The 20,345-nt window shown below is 40.2% G+C and overlaps 1 protein-coding gene across 1 annotated transcript in view; it reads right to left on the bottom strand.

Annotated features, from left to right (window-relative positions):
• Positions 1–386: 386 nt before the first annotated feature.
• The window catches only part of LOC102232591 (cytohesin-3-like), a 45,566-nt gene continuing 25,607 nt past the window's right edge, over positions 387–20,345 (bottom strand). Inside the window, exons 8-13 of the mRNA XM_023340381.1 lie at positions 14,318–14,466; positions 14,033–14,144; positions 8,207–8,283; positions 5,544–5,615; positions 5,271–5,425; positions 387–1,821 (exon numbers count right to left, since the gene is read on the bottom strand). Of these exons, the coding sequence (XP_023196149.1) occupies positions 1,749–1,821; positions 5,271–5,425; positions 5,544–5,615; positions 8,207–8,283; positions 14,033–14,144; positions 14,318–14,466 (638 nt within the window). The 3' untranslated portion in view covers positions 387–1,748. The remainder of the gene's footprint in view (positions 1,822–5,270; positions 5,426–5,543; positions 5,616–8,206; positions 8,284–14,032; positions 14,145–14,317; positions 14,467–20,345) is intronic.

The raw sequence follows: 20,345 nt of genomic DNA on the forward strand, positions 1-20,345 counted from the left end.
GTAAATTTACAGAGTGAATCATAAGGATTGCATAATACAGTCATTTGAAGGCCACCAACCAGACCAGCTGACTGATGAGCTTGAGGCGTTCAGGAGTTCAGTATAAAACATTGTCACCTGTTGGCAGTGAGACGAGGTGGATGTGAGGACTGGCAACAGGAATCCTGCAGGTACAGGATGACAGGAAGGCTGCAGGAGATGGTGACGGATTTGGAATTTTCTGTTTTATTCAGTGTCTTGCAAATATATATATACTGTATGTATATATGTATATATATATATATATATATATATATATATATATATATATATATATATATATATATAAATATATATATCTATATATATATATATCTATATATATATATATATCTATATATATTCAAGCCTCTAGAACTTCCTTACAATTTTTCTTTTGTCTTCTTTACTGAGATAGACCAACACAAAGTAGTTCATGATTTGTACAATTTAAAACATGTGCAATTCATTTGTGTTTAGTCTCATCAATTGAATCTTGTAAAAAAAACATTCAAATTGTGTAACATGGTGGTGGCAGTATCATGCCACGGTAGTGATTTTCGACAGTCAGGACAGAAAGGATGAGTGAGGTTATAACACCTGCAAGAAAGTGTAAGGAAACCCACAAGACTAGAGTGAAGTCGTCCTTCCAGTTTTCTTTTTGCAATTTCACAATAGCAGATATTCACTCAAAATCAACAGATACACACTTTTTTTTTTTTTTTGCGTTAATGCATGATTGTTGTGAGTGTATTGCAAATTTTCTCCAAAAATTGACCAAAAAATTGGGCTTAAGTGAATTAAAAATTAAGTCTTAAAAACTTAACAATTTTTCTATAAAAATCTAGAAATTTCTGAATTTCAAAAAATCTGAAATTTTCAAGTTGCAAAAGTCAAGAAATTTGTAACTTTTCAAACTCAGAAATTTTCCAGTTTTTTCTAGAAAATCTTTGATTAAAACATTGCAAGTAAGAAACTTACTCCTTTCTTTTTCTTTAATGGCCCTAATATGCTGTCATTTTTTAAGGCCGATGTTCTGAAACGCTCTCTATTCAATCTGACTACGCTTCAACTGTTTTATAAAAAAGAATGGGCAACAATGTCAGACCAATGCAAAGCTGGTAGAGCACTGCGGGGCTAAATTCAATTGCATGCTTCGTTTTTCAGGTCATCAGTAAAAATAATGAAAACCTTGTATTATGACCATTTTGCACTACCTTGTGTTGGTCTGTCACATAAAATCCAGATAAAATCCAGTAACAAAAATGTGAAAAAGTTCTAGGGAAACTTTTGCAAGGCACCGCATAAGGTGAAGTATGTTCAATTCCATAGGAACCCCAGCAGAGGGCAGTCTCTCCCAAGCATTGCAGAGTAAAAGCTCCCTTATTACAGTCAAAGCCGTCTCTTCTTCTGCTGTTCTTCACTGTAACTCAGCTTGGTGAAGAGTTCATTCGCACTTCCTGTCCTCTTCCTCGCTTCAGCAGAAGACTTGAGATGCAAACTGTCCAGGGCCAGAAATGACCCAGAATCCTTTGCGTCTGGGCTTGTCCCTCAGCCCTGAAAACACTGAATGGGAGACCTTCACAACTTCAGTAGAAACACACACACACACACACACACACACACACACACACACACACACACACACACACACACACACGCACTCCCCCCCCCGACACACACACATGCCTACAGACACACAATGACTCTCAGTCCCAGATATACAGTCATCATTTCTTATTGGCTATCCTCCTCTTCCTGGTGGCCAGCATGTCGTAGAAAGGATCCCTGCTGATGCTCGCCCTGCGAAGGAGGACAGGAAGGCAGGGATTAATGGCAGAGTCCAAACGTTCGCTATGAGGGGTCAGTCTGTCAGCGCTGTGAATGTGTTGTTTGTGACTGTCAGCAAAAGTGCTTCCTGCATTGTGGTTGAGAGGGCAGCGAGGGGGAGGGGGGTCCCCCAGCTGCAGCTCTGACACGAACATGAACAAAATTATTTCTGATTTAAATGTTTTCTGTTTCGTTAGTCTAGAAAACGTCTCAGAATCTTTTCTCAGCAGCAAGAGCAATAGAAATTTGTTAATGTTGTCGTAAAACATTGGCAAAAAAAAATCTTAATCAACTCCATTTGCTGGAGGGCCTCATTTGAAGTACAGTCGGGGGCCACGCACTTATTCCAAGGTCCCTGCATCACACTTTGGACCCCCTTTCGGTTGCCCTTTATGGTGCCTCTTAAGGCACACAACAGTGTCTGCAGCCAAACAGAAGAAGAAGAAGAATCTGCCTCTATTTGATCGTTGGTAGCAGCAGAAGAAAGTAGAGGAAACACGTGATCCAGAAACATCTGCGTCTACTGTTAGGCCTTTGTAGGTGTTACTTTTAGGAAGCTTATGTATCACTTTCAAAAAGCATTACTTCTGTTATATTCAATGATGGATATGCCTGTGAAAACAAATTGGTACCAGAAAGTTGAGCAGGACAGAGAAAACACACACCTTACTGACAAGGTCAGCAAAATTCAACAGTTCTTGCTTTTGCAGAGGTGAACCAGACTGATCCCAACCAACTAATCCAGTCCAGTTAAGTTTTATTTTTGAAGGTGGTGAAGACTAATGTATGTCCGCTTACTGCTCTGCTGGCAGAACTAACTTTTTGTTCAGCAATTTATCACTATTGCTAACTTTGAAAACGTTTGGAAGAGAATGTATAACGATAGATAAAATATCCAAAGACATTATGTAAGATGTAAATTATTATGTCAAAATTAAACTGTTGGGCAAAGGTTGTAGTTTTTTACTAGCAGATATAATATGAATGGTTTTAGCAGAAAAACTTGATGTTAAAGACTCTAGAAAGAATACAATATATAACTGAAGAAAAAAATCTGGAAATTAGGCTTTTCTTGCTGATGTCTGGAGGTGTGAATATGATATTCATCGTAAATAATAACTGACACCTGATAGATATCAACATAATGAATGTTCAGCATTTTAGTATTAGCTTCTGCTAAATGCCATCTAGGTGTAGCGCCTAAAGGTCACTATCAAAACCTTGAAGTAGGAGAGGGTGTACTTTCTTTTTCAGCATGATGGTTCAGTGTAAGTCTGGTTTTTATTTGGTGGAAACAGTTTCTTGCTTCGCAGGAAAACACCAACACGAGGATGTGTAGAAACCAGAAACGGTGAGCAAAAACAGGCCAAGCCTCTTTATTTACAGGCGTCGTTTCAGGGATCATCTCTTCTCACCTTTCAAAATAAATCCGTCCGATTCCAGCAGCTTTGTGCGGCGTGTAAATCCATCTCCACATCAGCCTCTCTTTAGGAAAATGACAGCCTCGTGTCGCACTCAACAAAACGCTGAATAATTAGCAGCTGACGTGCCGCTCCCCGGTTTGTGTGTGTGAACAGACGAATCAGGTTGGAACGGTGTGTGTGTGTGTGTGTGTGTAAGAATGTGCTGACTGCTGGGGAGCCGTCTGCCGCCTCAGTCACCCATCCAGTCCACGCCAGACTGGGACAGGACAGCTCAGCCCTGCTGAGTCCAGTTTGTGACGGCCATTATTCCTACAGTGAAAAGGACGGCCTCGGGATCCGACTCTAAATGTTCTAAACACAGACAAACCAGCAACTCTCTCTGCTCTGAACATGAAGCGGCCTCACCCCCAGCAGGACTCCAGGAACTAAACGGCACCACTCTCATTTAACAGACATACATCTGTCAGAGCTAAGAGGCTCCATAACATCATTACTGAATGGAAGAATGGAGTAATAGAATTTTCTGCTCTGATATCGATTGTGTGTGAAAGTGAAGCTGACTGGAGGAAAAGCCAACGCAGCTAATCAATAACACACTGAGTCCAGTTTACAGAAGCATTTCCACTGACCCACCCCCACTGGATAACAAGGCAGCTGTTGGACCTTTGGTACCTTGAAAAGCATCCAAAACACTTGCATATTTCTTATTTAGTCAATAATGTGATAAAACATGTGCACATCTGTTGAAGCTTCTCAGACGCAGCGTGAATTGTGTCCACTTACATTAACTGACTTCTTTATTTGCACCGTCATGCGTCACCAAGGCGACGCTTGAAGCAACATGCGAAGGTCAGAGGACCGAGATCAAGATCAAGATCAAGACTGCTCTAATGCATCAACGTTTCATGTGATGGACCAACACAAGGTAGTGCAGAGTTATGAAGTGGAAGAAAAATGATACATCTTCCATCTGAAAAAACAACTTTAGTATCAGATTATCAGTAATCTGATACTCCTAAATGAAATCCATGGCAACCAGTTGTCTTTAGAAGTCATCTAATAAGTCAAAGAAAGAGTGTGAGCCAACTATTGTTCTTATTGGTCAGAACTAAATAAATGTACTCAACAATTTGCAAATTAGATGCAGGTATTTAAAACAACTTTTACATTTTAGATCAACTATGGATTACACATCTCTTTTCTGTAAAAACTACATTGTTATTAACTGTTTGATTCAAACATTTCATACTTATATTATTGTTTACCAGAAAACAATAACCATGGATGGATGGATGGATAGATATATTTACATTTTTATTTTTATTCAGGTCTACAAGCACATTTTATATCATGACAAAAAGTCTGAACACAATTTGTTTAGATTAAACTGAGAAGGCCCAGTCAAAGTCCAGACTTAAATCCTAATGGGAATCTGCGACAAGACTTGATGTTACCAGAAGCTCCTCATCCAATCTGACTGAGTTTGAGCTAATTTGTAAAAAAGACGGGCAAAAGTTTCAACCTATGGATCCTGTAGCTGTACTTGGATCCACCCACTGCTTTGTGTTGGTCTATCAAGGAAAATCATAATAACACAAACTGTAAGTTTGTGTTAGTAATATAACACAAAGAGGCTCCGGACACGTTGCGAGGTGCTGTGAAGTTTAAACAACTCCAAGGATGCATTCAGGCGCTTTATTTCTGAGGCTCTGTTTGGGTTTTTCTCTTTGCTTTTGAACTCAAAGAGAAGTGACCTTCTCTGGAAGAGCAAGATTACCTCTAAGTGTTATCTGCATGGACATGTGAGAGGTGGATTTACATTTAGCCACCAGCCTGTGTGTGTGTGTGTGTGTGTATGTGCATTTCTGATTACAGTCCCCATCAGTGCGAGTGTTTGTTTCTCCCAGTGTGAAGGTCAGACATGTGAACGTCTCATGTGGGCGCTGGCTAAGTGCCCTCTGAGTGGAAACGGATCCACGCCAACGTGCCGGGTCTTACTTGATGGACTTGATCCACTCCTCCTTCTCCTCTGGGGTCGGGGCCGATATCCTGTACACCACGTGGTTGCCCTCCACCACCCGCCCGTCGGCCTCCGTCTTGCAGGCCTTGATGACCTGACCTTTGTGGCTGGGGTTGTAGAGCTCAAAGCAGTTCTAGGAAGACATCATAAAGGCACGATCAGCATTTCACGGAAACAAACTGAGAAGAGATGTCTCAGTAACTCTTGTTTAGGCAACAGGAGGTGCTTGGACTGCTAGAGTTACTCCGTACTGGTTTCCTGGGCTCGTCCACCTCTCTAATGCTGAGGTTTTCAAGGGGGATAATCCCGCGAGGCTCTTTATCCTGAGGACACAAACAAAACACCGGCTCAGCGTCAACATATTGCTTGGTTTGTGAATGCACTTGCCTCCATTTAAAATCAAAACCAGGACAACATCTGATTACAAAGAAGCTAAAGATTCCACATGAAAGCATTTTTCAAACGTTGCAGCGCTGCTTCTGCTTTGGTTGTGAATGTAGCTTCTTTTTAATGTAGATTTTCAAGTAAAGGACACAAACTTTAAATACCTGAACATTAATAGAAAAAAGAAAATAGCTGGCCACAAAAAGGAGGTGGGTGGCAGCCACATTATTACCCAGGCACATAAAATACAAATCCATCCTTTATTTGAGTAGCATAACCTCACACTAAAATGTTTAGACAAGTCGGATCTTTAACATGGCAGTATTATGTGTTTTCCAAACACATAGCTCCATTTTATAGCACAGTGTTATGCTCAGTTGTTATAAAAATGTTGTTAATATCAGATATGACTTAAAAGGAAATTTGACTTTGTAATGCAACGCCTTGAAATTGGGCCTCTGTCTCTTTAAAAACTCCTGCTCTTTCTTCAGGGTATCTTCACAACATGGCTCCTCTATTAACCCTTTAACAAAGTTTTTAGCAGCATTTCACTGAGATGTAGCTCTAATAATGAGATGAGTAGTTCCACCAGGTGTGTGCTAATTGCTAGTCTGAAGGAGCCGAGTGGAGGAGGGCCGCTCTGTGAGTCGGAAGCTTGGAAACTGCAGCTCAGAGGAGGAGCTTTGTCCCCGAAGGCGGGGCTACATCCACCCAGGCGTTTTTCACAGCTGAATGGTTGCCATTGGAGATGAAAGGATTTCTCAAACGTGAATGGAAGAATCAAAGCAACACTCCAGGTCTGATTTTGACGAGAGAATACGTTATAACATGATGTAAAGCTCAAAAAGTGGGTTTAACATAATACTTACTGCCCCTTTAATTTCTTAGTTGAGTCTTTGTTCTGTCTAAATGTTCTCAAACTAAAAATATTGGGGGTTTCTTGAGAATGAGAAGGTTCTACTGCAAGAAAATATTGGTTAAAATAATCATAAAAAAATTCATACCCCATTCACTTTCATGGAGTATTATTGCTCCTTTACTTTGAGGAGAGTCTGACTGAACCGAAAACCTGCCGAAGGTTAGCCGTCATTCTGGTCACATAGGGGACAGCACCTGGGGGAGATGTAACGCTGATCTCCACATTCATTCTGGTTGCTGTAGTGACGACAGCCGCCTGTCTTTACTGTTGTAGAGTGATTGTGTTTCTCTGTTTTTCACCTGGCTGTGAGGCAGATTCCCCCTCAGGGACAGAGGCTGGCAGCTGGCTCGGTGTGAACCGTGGACCCCCACCACCTCCACAGGTGCTGGTGTACGCTGGGGGATTCCAGGCTGTGGGGATGGGGGCATTAGAGGAGGGGGCGTGGGCTATGTCTTTGCAGTGCCAGATGTGTTGCTGTGGATTTTGCAGATGTTTCCAATGAAGTCTCATGTTAATTGCAGGAGTGTGGCTCATTTAGGTCCAAAGGGACACATCTGCTAAATAGTAAACCTGGAGGGCAAAGACTTGTGCCACTCTCTTTTATGATTCTGACATGAAAAAGATTACTTTATTTTTTGTTGCACCAAATTCTTTCATTTTGAGGTTTGAGATTCAAACAGAATTCAATAAAACAATTTATGCACATATGATGAGCAAAAAAGTGGTAAATCATCTTATTATTACTGCTGTAAAGGCCGAGTATACATGTAGCCAGATAGCTGGGAAAACAAGTATATTTTTATGCGCTTCGGCCTTTCATCCTGTTCAGCTGTTTAATTCACTAAAAACAAAAACACTCGGGCCAAAGTGGAGATTTGAAAAAACTGTGTTTGTGTTGCCGTGTGAACGAGGGGAAAGTGGAGATTCCAGGCCGCATGCTTTACAGTCTGCGACAAATAATGAACCAATACTTATTTGGCATGATTCCCACCTGACATCATCTTGTATTTTATTCCTTTTAGATCAAATATAATGTTGAAGTATTGCTAGTATAAATATCCAATATAATATAACATCCAAAATAAAGTTAAAAGTAGTTCAACCTGTTGAGGCAAATTCACATCCAGGTACCATGTTTAATTCCAAGCAGAAAGTCGTGGTGGATTTGAAGCAATCTGATTGGCTTTAGCTTAGCGCCACACTGCCCCCTATGGGCTTGGAATGTTTAAAACAACACTCAGTGGTGTATTTTCTGAAACCAAAAAATATGTAGTTTATTTTTTTAAACGACATAGAGAAAATATTTGTTTTATAAAGGCTCCAACAAACTTCAATTGCATTACACTTGGCTTTTTTTTTTACTTTAATGCTTTTTTACATATTTTGTAATTTCAGACATAAATGAATGTTAGGTACAAGCCATTCAGGTTTATGGTTCTCATGTAGCCTTAACGTTGTGCTCACCACAGATTGTGTTTTTAATGGTTTATCGCTTAAAACTGTTTGGTTTTCCATATACTTCTCTTCCTGTTGTGCTATTAGCAAGAAAGAGAAAGAGAAGAGTTCTAAGGATGATTATTTCAGCCCTTTAATGTACTTGCTGGTACTTACTGTTGTGTATTCAAAGTAGTAGAGGCAGTTGTCGGTTAGGATGAACCATCTTCTCTTCCACGTTTTGACTCTGCCGCCTATCGGGAAGAAACAGACGGTGTTTGAGTTTACACCGAGTTGCCAGTGGAGTTTTTTGGTTCACTTTAGAAGGTAACCTACAACACACCCCCAGCTTCATGTACCACATCTGGTTCTGATCCTCAGACTGCATCAGGGCATCTAGAACACCGCCTTCCCCCTCAGCTCCCAGCAGGAAGCAGGGGAGGTTTGTGAAGTCATTTGAACTCCATGTTACCATCGAGAAAAAAAAAAGCTCCAACATGACGGCTGCAGAATAATGCCACACACAGTCTCTGACGAGGCAGTGCCAAAACATTTGTGAGTTTGACTGGAGCAGAAAACCGATGCTTCTGGGTTGTTTTAATGAAAGTCCAATTGGTCGTTATCTGACCAGAATCTTTCTGGAGTAAAATCTCTCTTAAACTAAAGTAATGGAATTATTGAATTTGATGTTAATTACCCCATCTCCATTTTATACATGCAATGATTGCACAATCTGCATTTTATGGTTCATAATGTATTTGCTGACATTGTAGAAAGTGCAAAAAAAGAAAACTGCCGTTAATGATGTAATCGGATGTAATCTGAGGTCTCGGTTTAATTCCGCTGCAGTCGACCCACAAGCCTGTACACAGCTGCTAATCTCCGTCAGCCATATGTTTGATGTCATCCTCACAAACGGACACAATGCGATGCACAGGCTCCTGGATTTACAGGCTTCGGGTGCAGATTTCACCAGACGCCTCCTGAAAATAACTGAAAATGCTTTTCAATCATTTTCAGTTATGCTAAAAAGTCTGTGTATTGAATAATAATTTGTAGTGTGTCTTTGTTTTTACTTTAGGTTGCATTTAGTGTTTACAGAGACTGGAAAGTCCCTTCTGCCTTTAATTTGACAGGGCACTGCCTTACTTTACATTACTTTTAAATTTGATCTTAATATCTGTTCTATATCCAGTCTTCCCTCATAATTAAATTGTTCATTGTTCACTGCACAACAGACAGCGAATTTAGTATTTATTAAATTACAATAACATAACAATTTATAAATCTATTTGCATAGACTTCCAGGAGGTGGCGCTATAGACAATGACATACTTTAATTCTACTTTTTGTTTTGCCCAAAATAAACTCTAATTACTAATATTTCACTCTATATGGAGTGAGATATTAGAGTCAGATCTAATATCTCACTCTGATCAAATCCTCTTCTTTGAGCTCCCTTTGCAACAAGGATGACGTTCAAAGATAATAAAGCTAACTGGGGATGAGCCACCCAATGACCTAATGTCACTGAGTGGCTAGCCTGGATTGTATATGAAGACAGGACATCTGTTTATGTATTGTATTCAAACATTTAGAGCGTTGACAGCTCTGTTGGACTGTTACTGTAATAACTAAAGAGTGAACATTGTGCAGCGAGGCTATAACTGCTCCAGTGGAAAAAGAGGTAGCCTCTGAAACAGGTTGCTAATTAGATTACAAAAAGTGAGTTATTTTTACTTTTTGTTGATGTAATTTAGAGCTTTCAACTTCTATGCACCCCGATTTGGACCTGAAGAGGTGAAAATATTTGCAATGTGGAAAACACACTTAGAATCTGGTGTTAATGGCTAATGGTGCTAATGGCTAAAAGCTGTTAAAAGCCGAGGAGGCTCATGTTACTTCTCTTAACTTTGACAGAAGTGTTTATTATATTACAACGATAGAAAGTTATTTTATTAAACTACAATGACATTTCCAAGTCTGCTTTGTGAGAGACACTAGTGACCGGTGTGAGAGACTCCGGTTGCCGTGAAAACGAACGGGTCTGTGTAGATGGAGCCTCAGATCCTCACTGTAATGTGTACACCTTCAACTGTAATGATGCTGCTGTTTTACCATATAGCTGTAGATACAAAAAAATGTACAACGTCAGCTTATTGCTGTATGTATATTGTTGATAGATTATATAGCATCAACAATGATAAAAAAATGTATGTTAGTTATTGGAGTTATTTATTTATTCATTCATTTCCTTTTAATAAAGTTAAAATATAGGACAAACTAAATATCCACAAATTTAGTGATTTCCAAGTGCTTTTTTAGAGCATTATAACTTCTTGCTGTAGTGCTAGGAAATTAAAACGCTAATGTTAGCTGGTTGGGCTAGCTGCTCAGACATGATGTAGCTTTCTAACAGTAGTTTTAGAACAGCATCCCTTAAATATTAGTGATAGTTGAGTTTCCTTTAGAGTCTAAGCCACGATTTCCCATGGTTTTTCGACTGACATTTTTTCCAAACATATTTGTTTTAATCTAAACAAGTGAAAAATATAGCAGCCACTTTTCAGTCAGCTGACAGGCGGCAAACTTTAAACTCTAGAAGAGGTACAACAGAACATTTCTGTGGTTCTGAAGTCATAAGTTTCGGTTACTGTAACTCTCATGCCTTGGTGCCAGTAAGGGGAACATGCCGAGTCCTGCAACAGGACAAGATGTGGCCAGCAAATGTTTGACGTGCTGCCCAGGTTTGATGATGACCGGATCAGGCACGGTGACGGCAGCCGTCTCAGCCTTTGGTCACAGCAGAGGGTTATGAGAGTACAGACACGAGGCTCCACAGCAGCACAGAGCTGACAGTCCAGGAGAGTGTCTTCATTAAGACATCAGCAATAATATTCCCTCATTACACTCAGTTGGAGTGGCTCTGGTGGAGAGCAGAGTTACAGAGGGGACGGCATTAATGAGGAAAAAATGGTTCTGGTGAAGAGCAGCTGGGTCGGAGGGCAGGCAAAACAGGAAGAGAGCGGATATCATGACAAAGCAGTGAGAGGCTTGCAGGGCGGCAACTCAGGAAGGAGGATGAGAAGGGGCAAGGCTGTTCTTTATGCTGAATGAGCAGCAGTACATTCCCACAGCACAAACTCAAGCAGGGCTCAGGGTTCCAGCTGCACAGGGGCAGCATGATGAGCAGGGCTGGGGTTACCTGCATGGCAAGGCTGTGGATAGGCTAACAGTACCTACAGGAAAACATGTTGTAGATACCCTGGGATGAGTGGAATCCAGAAGGTTTCAGCTTTTAATTCTTGGCTAGGCTAATTCAAAGATTAGCCCAGCTGCTAATTTTTGACTAGCCTAAATACTAGCCTAAAATGCAGTAACTCAGAAAATTTGATTATTCAAAGACCAATAAAAATGTATTTTTAATACAGAAATGTCTACTGAAAATAATGTCCATGTACTGTACTGTATATGCACTCAATTCTTGCTAGGGGCTCCTGTATGATATACTGCAGGAGATCAGCTGGTGCTTATGGGTGTTACTAGCCACTTTTATGACATTTCCCTCATAAACCCATAACGGCCCATGAAAGATAACAGTGTATAACTAATCAAACACAAAATCTATAATGAAATACATGACGTTTTTCATTATAATTTATTGAGATTCACACTTGCATTCGAACTTAGAAGCTTAATGTTAACATCTAAACAAAATATTTTCCATTTACTTAAAGACCCTGAGCGTTTAGTTTAATTAGAAGGGGGGAAAAACAGCAGGAAAGAGAAGATGTACTGAGCAGAATGCAGTTCTTGGAAAAAGGAATCAGTCCTTTGCGTGGGCACTACCTAAGATAAACCTTGTGCATCACCCAAACCCATCCACAGCCACCAGAAGAATCCAGGCAATCCCCATGCAGATCAGTTACCTCCAGCCTGCCTGTGATGGACATAACCCAGCCGTTCTGTCACCTCACAGCTCTGATAAACAGGCCAGTTTTACGAGGTGCCCCGCACATCTGGGGCCCCGGTGTGCTCGGAGAGATATAGCAGCTATTGCTAGTCTACTGCACTCTGCAATGTGCTTGGGAGGACGAAGGAAGACGGAGTGTTACCTACCTCCTAATGCAAAAGATTTAGGAGGGAACAGCCGACGCAGAACAGAATGAAAGAACACAGAGATTTGAGAGAAAGGCTCAGAGGCAAAGGAGTTCTGAAGGATTCCAGGAAGAAGAGTGGGCACATGGCGGAGGGGATGGGGAGAGGTTTAACAAAGAGGTGATTGTGATGTTGAATTACCACAGACACGTCAGGCCCAGCAAACCTATGAAGAATATCTTGGCAACCATGATGGAGGTGCAGAATTTTCAGAGAAAAAATTGGCAAAGGATCAAAAGTCTTGAATATTTCTTCTAAATTGATTAAATCAGAGATCATGAAGTAGAGAAACAGCATTATCTGTTTTCTGATGATAATAGCTATCAACAGGATGAAGCTGTGCTTCAACATAAATGTTGAGATTTGAATACAAAATGTGTCCATAGATACAACTTACCTTGTAGCAGGTAATAAATCAAAATGTGACAGATTAAGTTCCTGCTCAAAACTATTCCAATCAGTGGATGGTTTAGGTTTGGTGACTACACACAATGCCCTTTGGGGCTTTATTTTGTTAAAAAAATATATAAAATTGTGCCAAAGTTGATTCTATAAATATCCAGTTGAGACGGCTAAATCTGCACTGCTGAGTAAAGCAAAATGTTCATAACTTGTCAAGGTCCCCGACCCTCCTGTTAGCTTCCTGTTAGCAGTAACAGCTGACTGCAGATGGAAGTGGTGACCTTCCGCCTGGCGGAACGCTTCCTCCAAGCGGAAGCAGACGAATTTCTTCAGGAAACTAGTCTAAGTCCAAACAAACTGAAACATGCTGATCTTGACTGATGCTAAAGTTGTTTTACATGAGCAGAGATTGGCAGGATGTTGTAAAAATAGATTCCAAAGCCTAAAAAAAAGTAATAGTACGACTCTAGAATGCATGTTATTACAGGTTATTTATTGAAGAGTTCCACAAAGTGACTGAAATCCATAAATTGCATACGTTGAATAAGAAGCAAGGTCGTCCTAAACTGGCTTGAAGATTAGCTTAGAACAAAAATGGGCAAGGTAAATTTTTGTGCTAGGTTAATAAAAATGGCATATTGATTTGGGTAAAAGGATTACATTCAAGTGAGCCTAAAGAATAGTGGTGGTGACAAAATAAGCAAGCATATATTTTTTTGCAAACAATATAAAACATCTAAAATAAGTTGATTTGAAAACAAAGTATTTGTAAATACCATATATTCAGATTCAGACTCTTTGTGACATTTATGTCTCGGTTTTGCTGATGACCTTTTGCTTTTGCTGCCACCTGACTTTAGCTTCTGATTTTGACACAAAGGTCGCAGCCAGGATGAACCTTTAATAGCTTCATCTCATTGGCTAATACATTTCATGAGAAAATGCTGTGTATTAGCCCTGCCTCTAACCTGACCTATAACCCCAAACACGTCATAGATAGCAACGACAATAGCAGATTGAATGATCCCCGTCTTGTAGTTTATTAGTTCTATAATCCGACATGATACGTGATCCCTCCACATAAAAGACTCCATTTTGTTGTTCACCGTTTCTTTTTTCTTGTTGTGTTAACCACTTAATGCACATGTCCCAGAATCAATGTTTAGCGCCACTTACAGGTCTGGGGTAGTAAAAACACTGTTGAGTGTTTCCTTGAGTTTCCTTGTAGATGACAGATTAAACGCAAGCATATATGTATATATATTTTCCCTCAAAAACCAATCAGCCTCCAACATTGCCTTTGAAAATCAAAACACCAATTCAAGCAACACATATAAACACACTGACTAAGCAGAAAACGGAAAACCACCTTTTTCTTTTTTTGCAATTCTGATGCTCCGCTGACAGAAACCATCACACTCCAAGTTCTGTTAATCCACTTACCCAGCTTTAAGAGCCAGCCCTCTCTGTCCGGGTTGAAGAATGTGTGTGTCAGGTCGTTCCCGTCGTCCTCTGGGATTTTGAAGGGCTCATTTTTGATGCTGTCGTAAAGATTCTGCAGACGAGGCAGGAAAACTATTAATCAAACTGGGGGGGGGGTAAGGGAGAACATGGCTAGTTTGTGTTGAATACGAGTGGTGGAGGCATGATAGATTATCAATCATCACACACACACGCGCGCGCAAACACACACCCACTCATCCACACACACCAATTACAAACTCTCACCCTGAGAAGCTCCTCTGGTAGATCGCCTCCTTCATTGATTCCCCTGTTCATGGAGATAAAACGCTCGACAGGCGGCTTGTCTCTGACGTTTGGATTGTGTAGACTGGTGTTCAACATGATGATAGCGAATGACAACACATAGCAGGTATCTGCAACAGGAGAAGATTACTTTAAGTTGATCAGTATTTAGTTGATCATTTATCAGTTCCTCTTTCTCTGGGGTGTAAAACAACATTCGCTGCCTTTCCATTACAAATGTGCACAAATCCTTGTCAATAGTGTCGAAAAAACACGACTTTGCAATTACAGTCTCTCCATTACAAAAGAAACGCAATTAAAAATCACAGGTGAATAAGTCGTTCGTGCAATAAGTCATTAAAAATATTCCGCCCCGCCCCACCATCCTCCCACCACTTCCTGTCGTTTTCTTCTTCATGGTTTGCACAAGTGGCAATATCCGGTTGTGATGCGAAAAATGTGTTTGCGACTTCGCTAAACCAATTCTGATACGGCCGAAAAAAATCATATCATCCTAGTCAGGCTTGCCAAAAACAAAGACTATGTATTAATCGCACTTCTTAAATAAACAAAGGAGAATACAAAAAAAAAAAAAAATCGAAATCGAAATAATGAAAAGCGTGTTCCACTTCACAGCGTGGAAAGGCTTCATTCAGTCACAGCGTCGTTTTAGTGACATCTAGTGGCGACACAGGAGAAAGAAAAGTAACGTGTAGCTGGCCCAATGAAATCTGTTTTGAGTGGAAAAGTAAACGTCGCGAGGCCTTCCTGACAGGGGCGCTGCCAGAAATCTTGAGCTTCATGACAAAAATTTAATTGCCCCCCCCCCCGCCACGCAGCTGCTGTTACAATTTTTTGAGTCTGTCTGACCCACAAAAAGTGTCACAACTTTAAAGGCTTGCAGCTTTGCTTTCTTTGGTCCAATACTGAACACTAGCACAATATTTACTGCTCATAAATTTTACATGCAGCAGTTCACTTACGCAAGTAGGTTGCTTACTGTCACAATATAATGGCAGTTTTAACAGATATGTAAAAAAAAAATTATTTTAAAAAGTTACATACTGCAGGTTTAATTTCACTCAGGAGAGGACAGGTCAGGAGGGACGTGAGTTAGAGCTGCTGCTGACTGACTCACCTGTTGTTAAGTGGTAAAAGGTTCAGGGACAAATTCAATATATGAATATCTTGGTAATTTTTTTCCTTAATTCATTAAATGTTAGTGAAATAGAAGCAAACAGTCTGTAGCTAAGCTAACTATGCTGAATGGTTGATAATCTCACTGTCTAACCACCTCGGAGAAAAACTGGGTTACAAATAGAAACTCTTGTCTCTTTCTCTCTATCTCTCAATTTTTTTGAAAACCAAAATTCTTTTAGTAGCAAAATAACAGCCACAGTCGTTCTTGTCTTCTACTGACTGCTGTTGAACATCGTCACCGTCAAGCAGGAAGTAACCATTTCATGCAGATCCAGGGAGTTCAGTGCAAATATGGATGTGTGCTTTTTGGTCTGGGAGTGCTAACATTTAATTTTTACTGATAAAAACAATTTTAGAAAACACAATATGATTAATTTTGTAATTGACAGGGCCCCATTTTATTTACTTTCTATGAAAAAAATGAAATAAAAATTGTGGAGGGCCCCCTGTTGGTCAGGGGCCCTTGGAATTCTCCTAACTTTTCCCCCCTATATGGCGCCCCTGGGTAGCATAACTTATTTTATCACTCAGTTTTGAACAGTTATAGTAGCCAAGCTAGCTACGCTGACAACATGCTAACCAACGTCAAAACAAGTTAATGGTGGGTAACTATGGCAACCACTGACAGTTTAAACGCCCACTGAGGCTTTCTGCAGTCCACCTTCTGAATATGAAATGAAACTGTGACTTCACAATGTGACATGACAATAAAACTCCAAAAGCAGAATTCTGACATCACCAGCGATTATATAAGTTCCTCACATTGATCTACTTTCATCACAACCTTTTAGCAGCCGTTGTTGATACGTTCCTCTTGAGAGTTTATTGAGCAGTTCACAGTAAGATCTTCAACTTTGTTTGGTGAACATTTCTTTTGGAGATCGACATCAAACTTAACTTGAAATCTTTACTGAGTTTCTAAAGACGTGATTTATCTTAGAACTTGAAACAAGCAAAGTTTACAATGCAGTCCAACCAGCCTAGAGTTGAAGAGGTTGAATTCGACAACATTGTCGAAAGCGAATTACAGCCACCCAAGCCACCCAAGCACAAGAAGAAGAAGGTGTCATTTGCAGTCTGGTGGGAGCTGCACGCAGCTGAGGAGCTAAAGATGTCTGCTGAAAATATCCAACAGCAGGACCCTTCACTGGTGGTTGAAAATGGATCGATTGCCAAAGCAAAGGAGACAGTGGATCACAAAGGGGACAGACCGACACCTGAGAGTGAGACCAATGAGAAGAACCAGGTACCATTTAAAACCTGGTCGGAGGAACACGTCCCCATTGACCAAGAGATTTCTGCAGGAAATATTGAAAAGCAGAACGATTCACTGCTCAGTGAAGAAGAGTCCATCACTAGAGTGCAGGAGACAATCGATATAGCAGAGAAGGAACAGCCCTCTAAGTCTGAGGAACAGCCACCAACCACCAGGCGCCACAAGAAGAAAAAGATACCGTTTCATATCTGGCTGGAGAAACATGCCCCTGCTGATCTAAGGATTTCATCTGAAGGTACTGGAACGGAAGACGTTTCACCAGTTACTGAAAAAGCATCGATCTCCGTACTGCAGGAGACAATCGATGTAGCAGAGAAGGAAGAGTCCTTTAAGTCTTGCACTGAAAATGTTGATAAGCAAGACACTTCTCTGCCTGAACAAGAAGGTGATCAGGCTGTTTCCTTAAAAAAGGAGATTTGCGCCGAGGAAACACCACTGGTCACTGAACAAGATTTCATCTCCAAAACACAGGAGACACTGGATCAGCAGGAGGAGGAACAGCCACCAACCATCAGGCGCCACAAGAAGAAAAAGATACCGTTTCAAATCTGGCTGGAGAAACATGCCCCCACTGATCTAAAGATTTCATCTGAAAGTGCTGGAACAGAAGATGTTTCACCAGTTACTGAAAAAGCATCGATCTCCGTACTGCAGGAGACAATCAATGTAGCAGAGAAGGAAGAGTCCTTTAAGTCTTGCTCTGAAAATGTTAATAAGCAAGACACTTCTCTGACTGAAGAGGAAAGTGATCAGGCTGTTTCCTTAACAATGATTTGCGCCGAGGAAACACCACTGGTCACTGAACAAGATTTCATCTCCAAAACACAGGAGACACTGGATCAGCAAGAGGAGGAACAGCCACCAACCACCAGGCGCCACAAGAAGAAAAAGATACCGTTTCATATCTGGTTGGAGAAACATGCCCCCACTGATCTAAGGATTTCATCTGAAGGTACTGGAATGGAAGATGTTTCACCAGTTACTGAAAAAGCATCGATCTCCGTACTGCAGGAGACAATCGATGTAGCAGAGAAGGAAGAGTCCTTTAAGTCTTGCCCAGAAAATGTTAATAAGCAAGACACTTCTCTGACTGAAGGGGAAAGTGATCAGGCTGTTTCCTTGAAAAAGATTTGCGCCGAGGAAACACCACTGGACACTGAACAAGATTTCATCTCCAAAACACAAGAGACACTGGATCAGCAAGAGGAGGAACAGCCACCAACCACCAGGCGCCACAAGAAGAAAAAGATACCGTTTCATATCTGGCTGGAGAAACATGCCCCTACTGATCTAAAGATTTCATCTGAAGGTACTGGAATGGAAGATGTTTCACCAGTTACTGAAAAAGCATCGATCTCCGTACTGCAGGAGACAATCGATGTAGCAGAGAAGGAAGAGTCCTTTAAGTCTTGCCCAGAAAATGTTAATAAGCAAGACACTTCTCTGACTGAAGGGGAAAGTGATCAGGCTGTTTCCTTGAAAAAGATTTGCGCCGAGGAAACACCACTGGACACTGAACAAGATTTCATCTCCAAAACACAAGAGACACTGGATCAGCAAGAGGAGGAACAGCCACCAACCACCAGGCGCCACAAGAAGAAAAAGATACCGTTTCATATCTGGCTGGAGAAACATGCCCCCACTGATCTAAGGATTTCATCTGAAGGTACTGGAATGGAAGATGTTTCACCAGTTACTGAAAAAGCATCGATCTCCGTACTGCAGGAGACAATCGATGTAGCAGAGAAGGAAGAGTCCTTTAAGTCTTGCCCAGAAAATGTTAATAAGCAAGACACTTCTCTGACTGAAGGGGAAAGTGATCAGGCTGTTTCCTTAAAAAAGGAGATTTGCGCCGAGGAAACACCACTGGACACTGAACAAGATTTCATCTCCAAAACACAAGAGACACTGGATCAGCAAGAGGAGGAACAGCCACCAACCACCAGGCGCCACAAGAAGAAAAAGATACCGTTTCATATCTGGCTGGAGAAACATGCCCCTGCTGATCTAAGGATTTCATCTGAAGGTACTGGAATGGAAGCTGTTTCACCAGTTACTGAAAAAGCATCGATCTCCGTACTGCAGGAGACAATCAATGTAGCAGAGAAGGAAGAGTCCTTTAAGTCTTGTGCTAAAAATGTTAATAAGCAAGACACTTCTCTGCCTGAAGAAGGTGATCAGGAAGATTCCTTGAAAAAGGAGATTTGTACAGAAGAACCTGTGATTTTTACAACACAGCTGGTCACCAAAAAGAAATCCATCTTGAAATCACAGAAGAAAGTGGATCAAAATGGGGACAAACAGACATCAAAGACAAAGCGCATCAAGAAGACGCCACTATTATGGAAATCTTTCCCCGAGTCAGACGCTTGTGTAGATCTAACGTTTTTGACACAAAATAGTGACGTCAATAACGGTCCTCTGCCAGAAAAACCAAGTTATCAGTCAGCTTTGCCCAGCAGAGGAAAGAAAACATTTTGGAAAGTGTTCCCTGAATCAGAACCTCGCATTGACCTAAATTTCTTTGCTGAACATATCGAAGGGCAAGATGTTTCAGTTCCGGCAAAACATGGTGAACAGGTAGCTTCCTTGGAAAATCAGTGTTATTCCAAGGACACTGTGATTTCCACAACAAGTCAAGCAAAGTGTTTGTGTCAGGCCAAATCGAAGGAACCTGAATTGGGAAATATCGAACTACAGAAATACTTAATGAGACAGCTTGATGAAATGTTCGACATAAATCGTAAACTAAGTGCTAAACTCAAATACCAGAACGATCTGTTGAAGAAAGTATTCTCAGAGCAAAGACAAAACAGGAAGTCAACAGGGTGGGGCCACGTGTGGGTTGAGTGATTGGTGGGAATTTAAAAAGAGCTACTGATGTTGTTAATTGGACATTTTAGATAATATTAAAAAGCAAAGACATCAGTACTCATGTTCATCCATTGTAAGATTTTTATTTCTAATTGTAAACAGAAAATAAGACAACCACATTTATTAATTAAAGGGAGATTTAGAAAAAGAAAATGTAAACAACATGGAACAAAAAGAGACTTTTAGAAGTTTAAACCTATACAAATTGGGAAAAATTTAGAAAACTATTTATGTTTCTGGGAAAGATATATCTATATCTAAATTTATCTATCTATCTAGAATCTAGATAGATAGATAAATTTAGATCGATCTATCTATCTATCTATCTATCTATCTATCTATCTATCTATCTATCTATCTATCTATCTATCTATCTATGTATATAGATATATATATCTACAATCTACAATATATATCTACATATATATATACAGATATATATATATATATATATATATATATATCTGTATATATATGTCACTCTCTATAAATCTATATATATATATATATATATGTCTATACATATAAAGACATATATGTATATTTATTATACATATCTAATAAATATACGCTATTTATTATGTATATAATAAATTTTATATATATATATATATATCATTCTATAAATCTATATATATGTCTATACATATTAAGATATAT

This window comes from Xiphophorus maculatus, chromosome 10 (genome assembly GCF_002775205.1).
Source record: "Xiphophorus maculatus strain JP 163 A chromosome 10, X_maculatus-5.0-male, whole genome shotgun sequence".
NCBI lineage: Eukaryota > Metazoa > Chordata > Actinopteri > Cyprinodontiformes > Poeciliidae > Xiphophorus > Xiphophorus maculatus.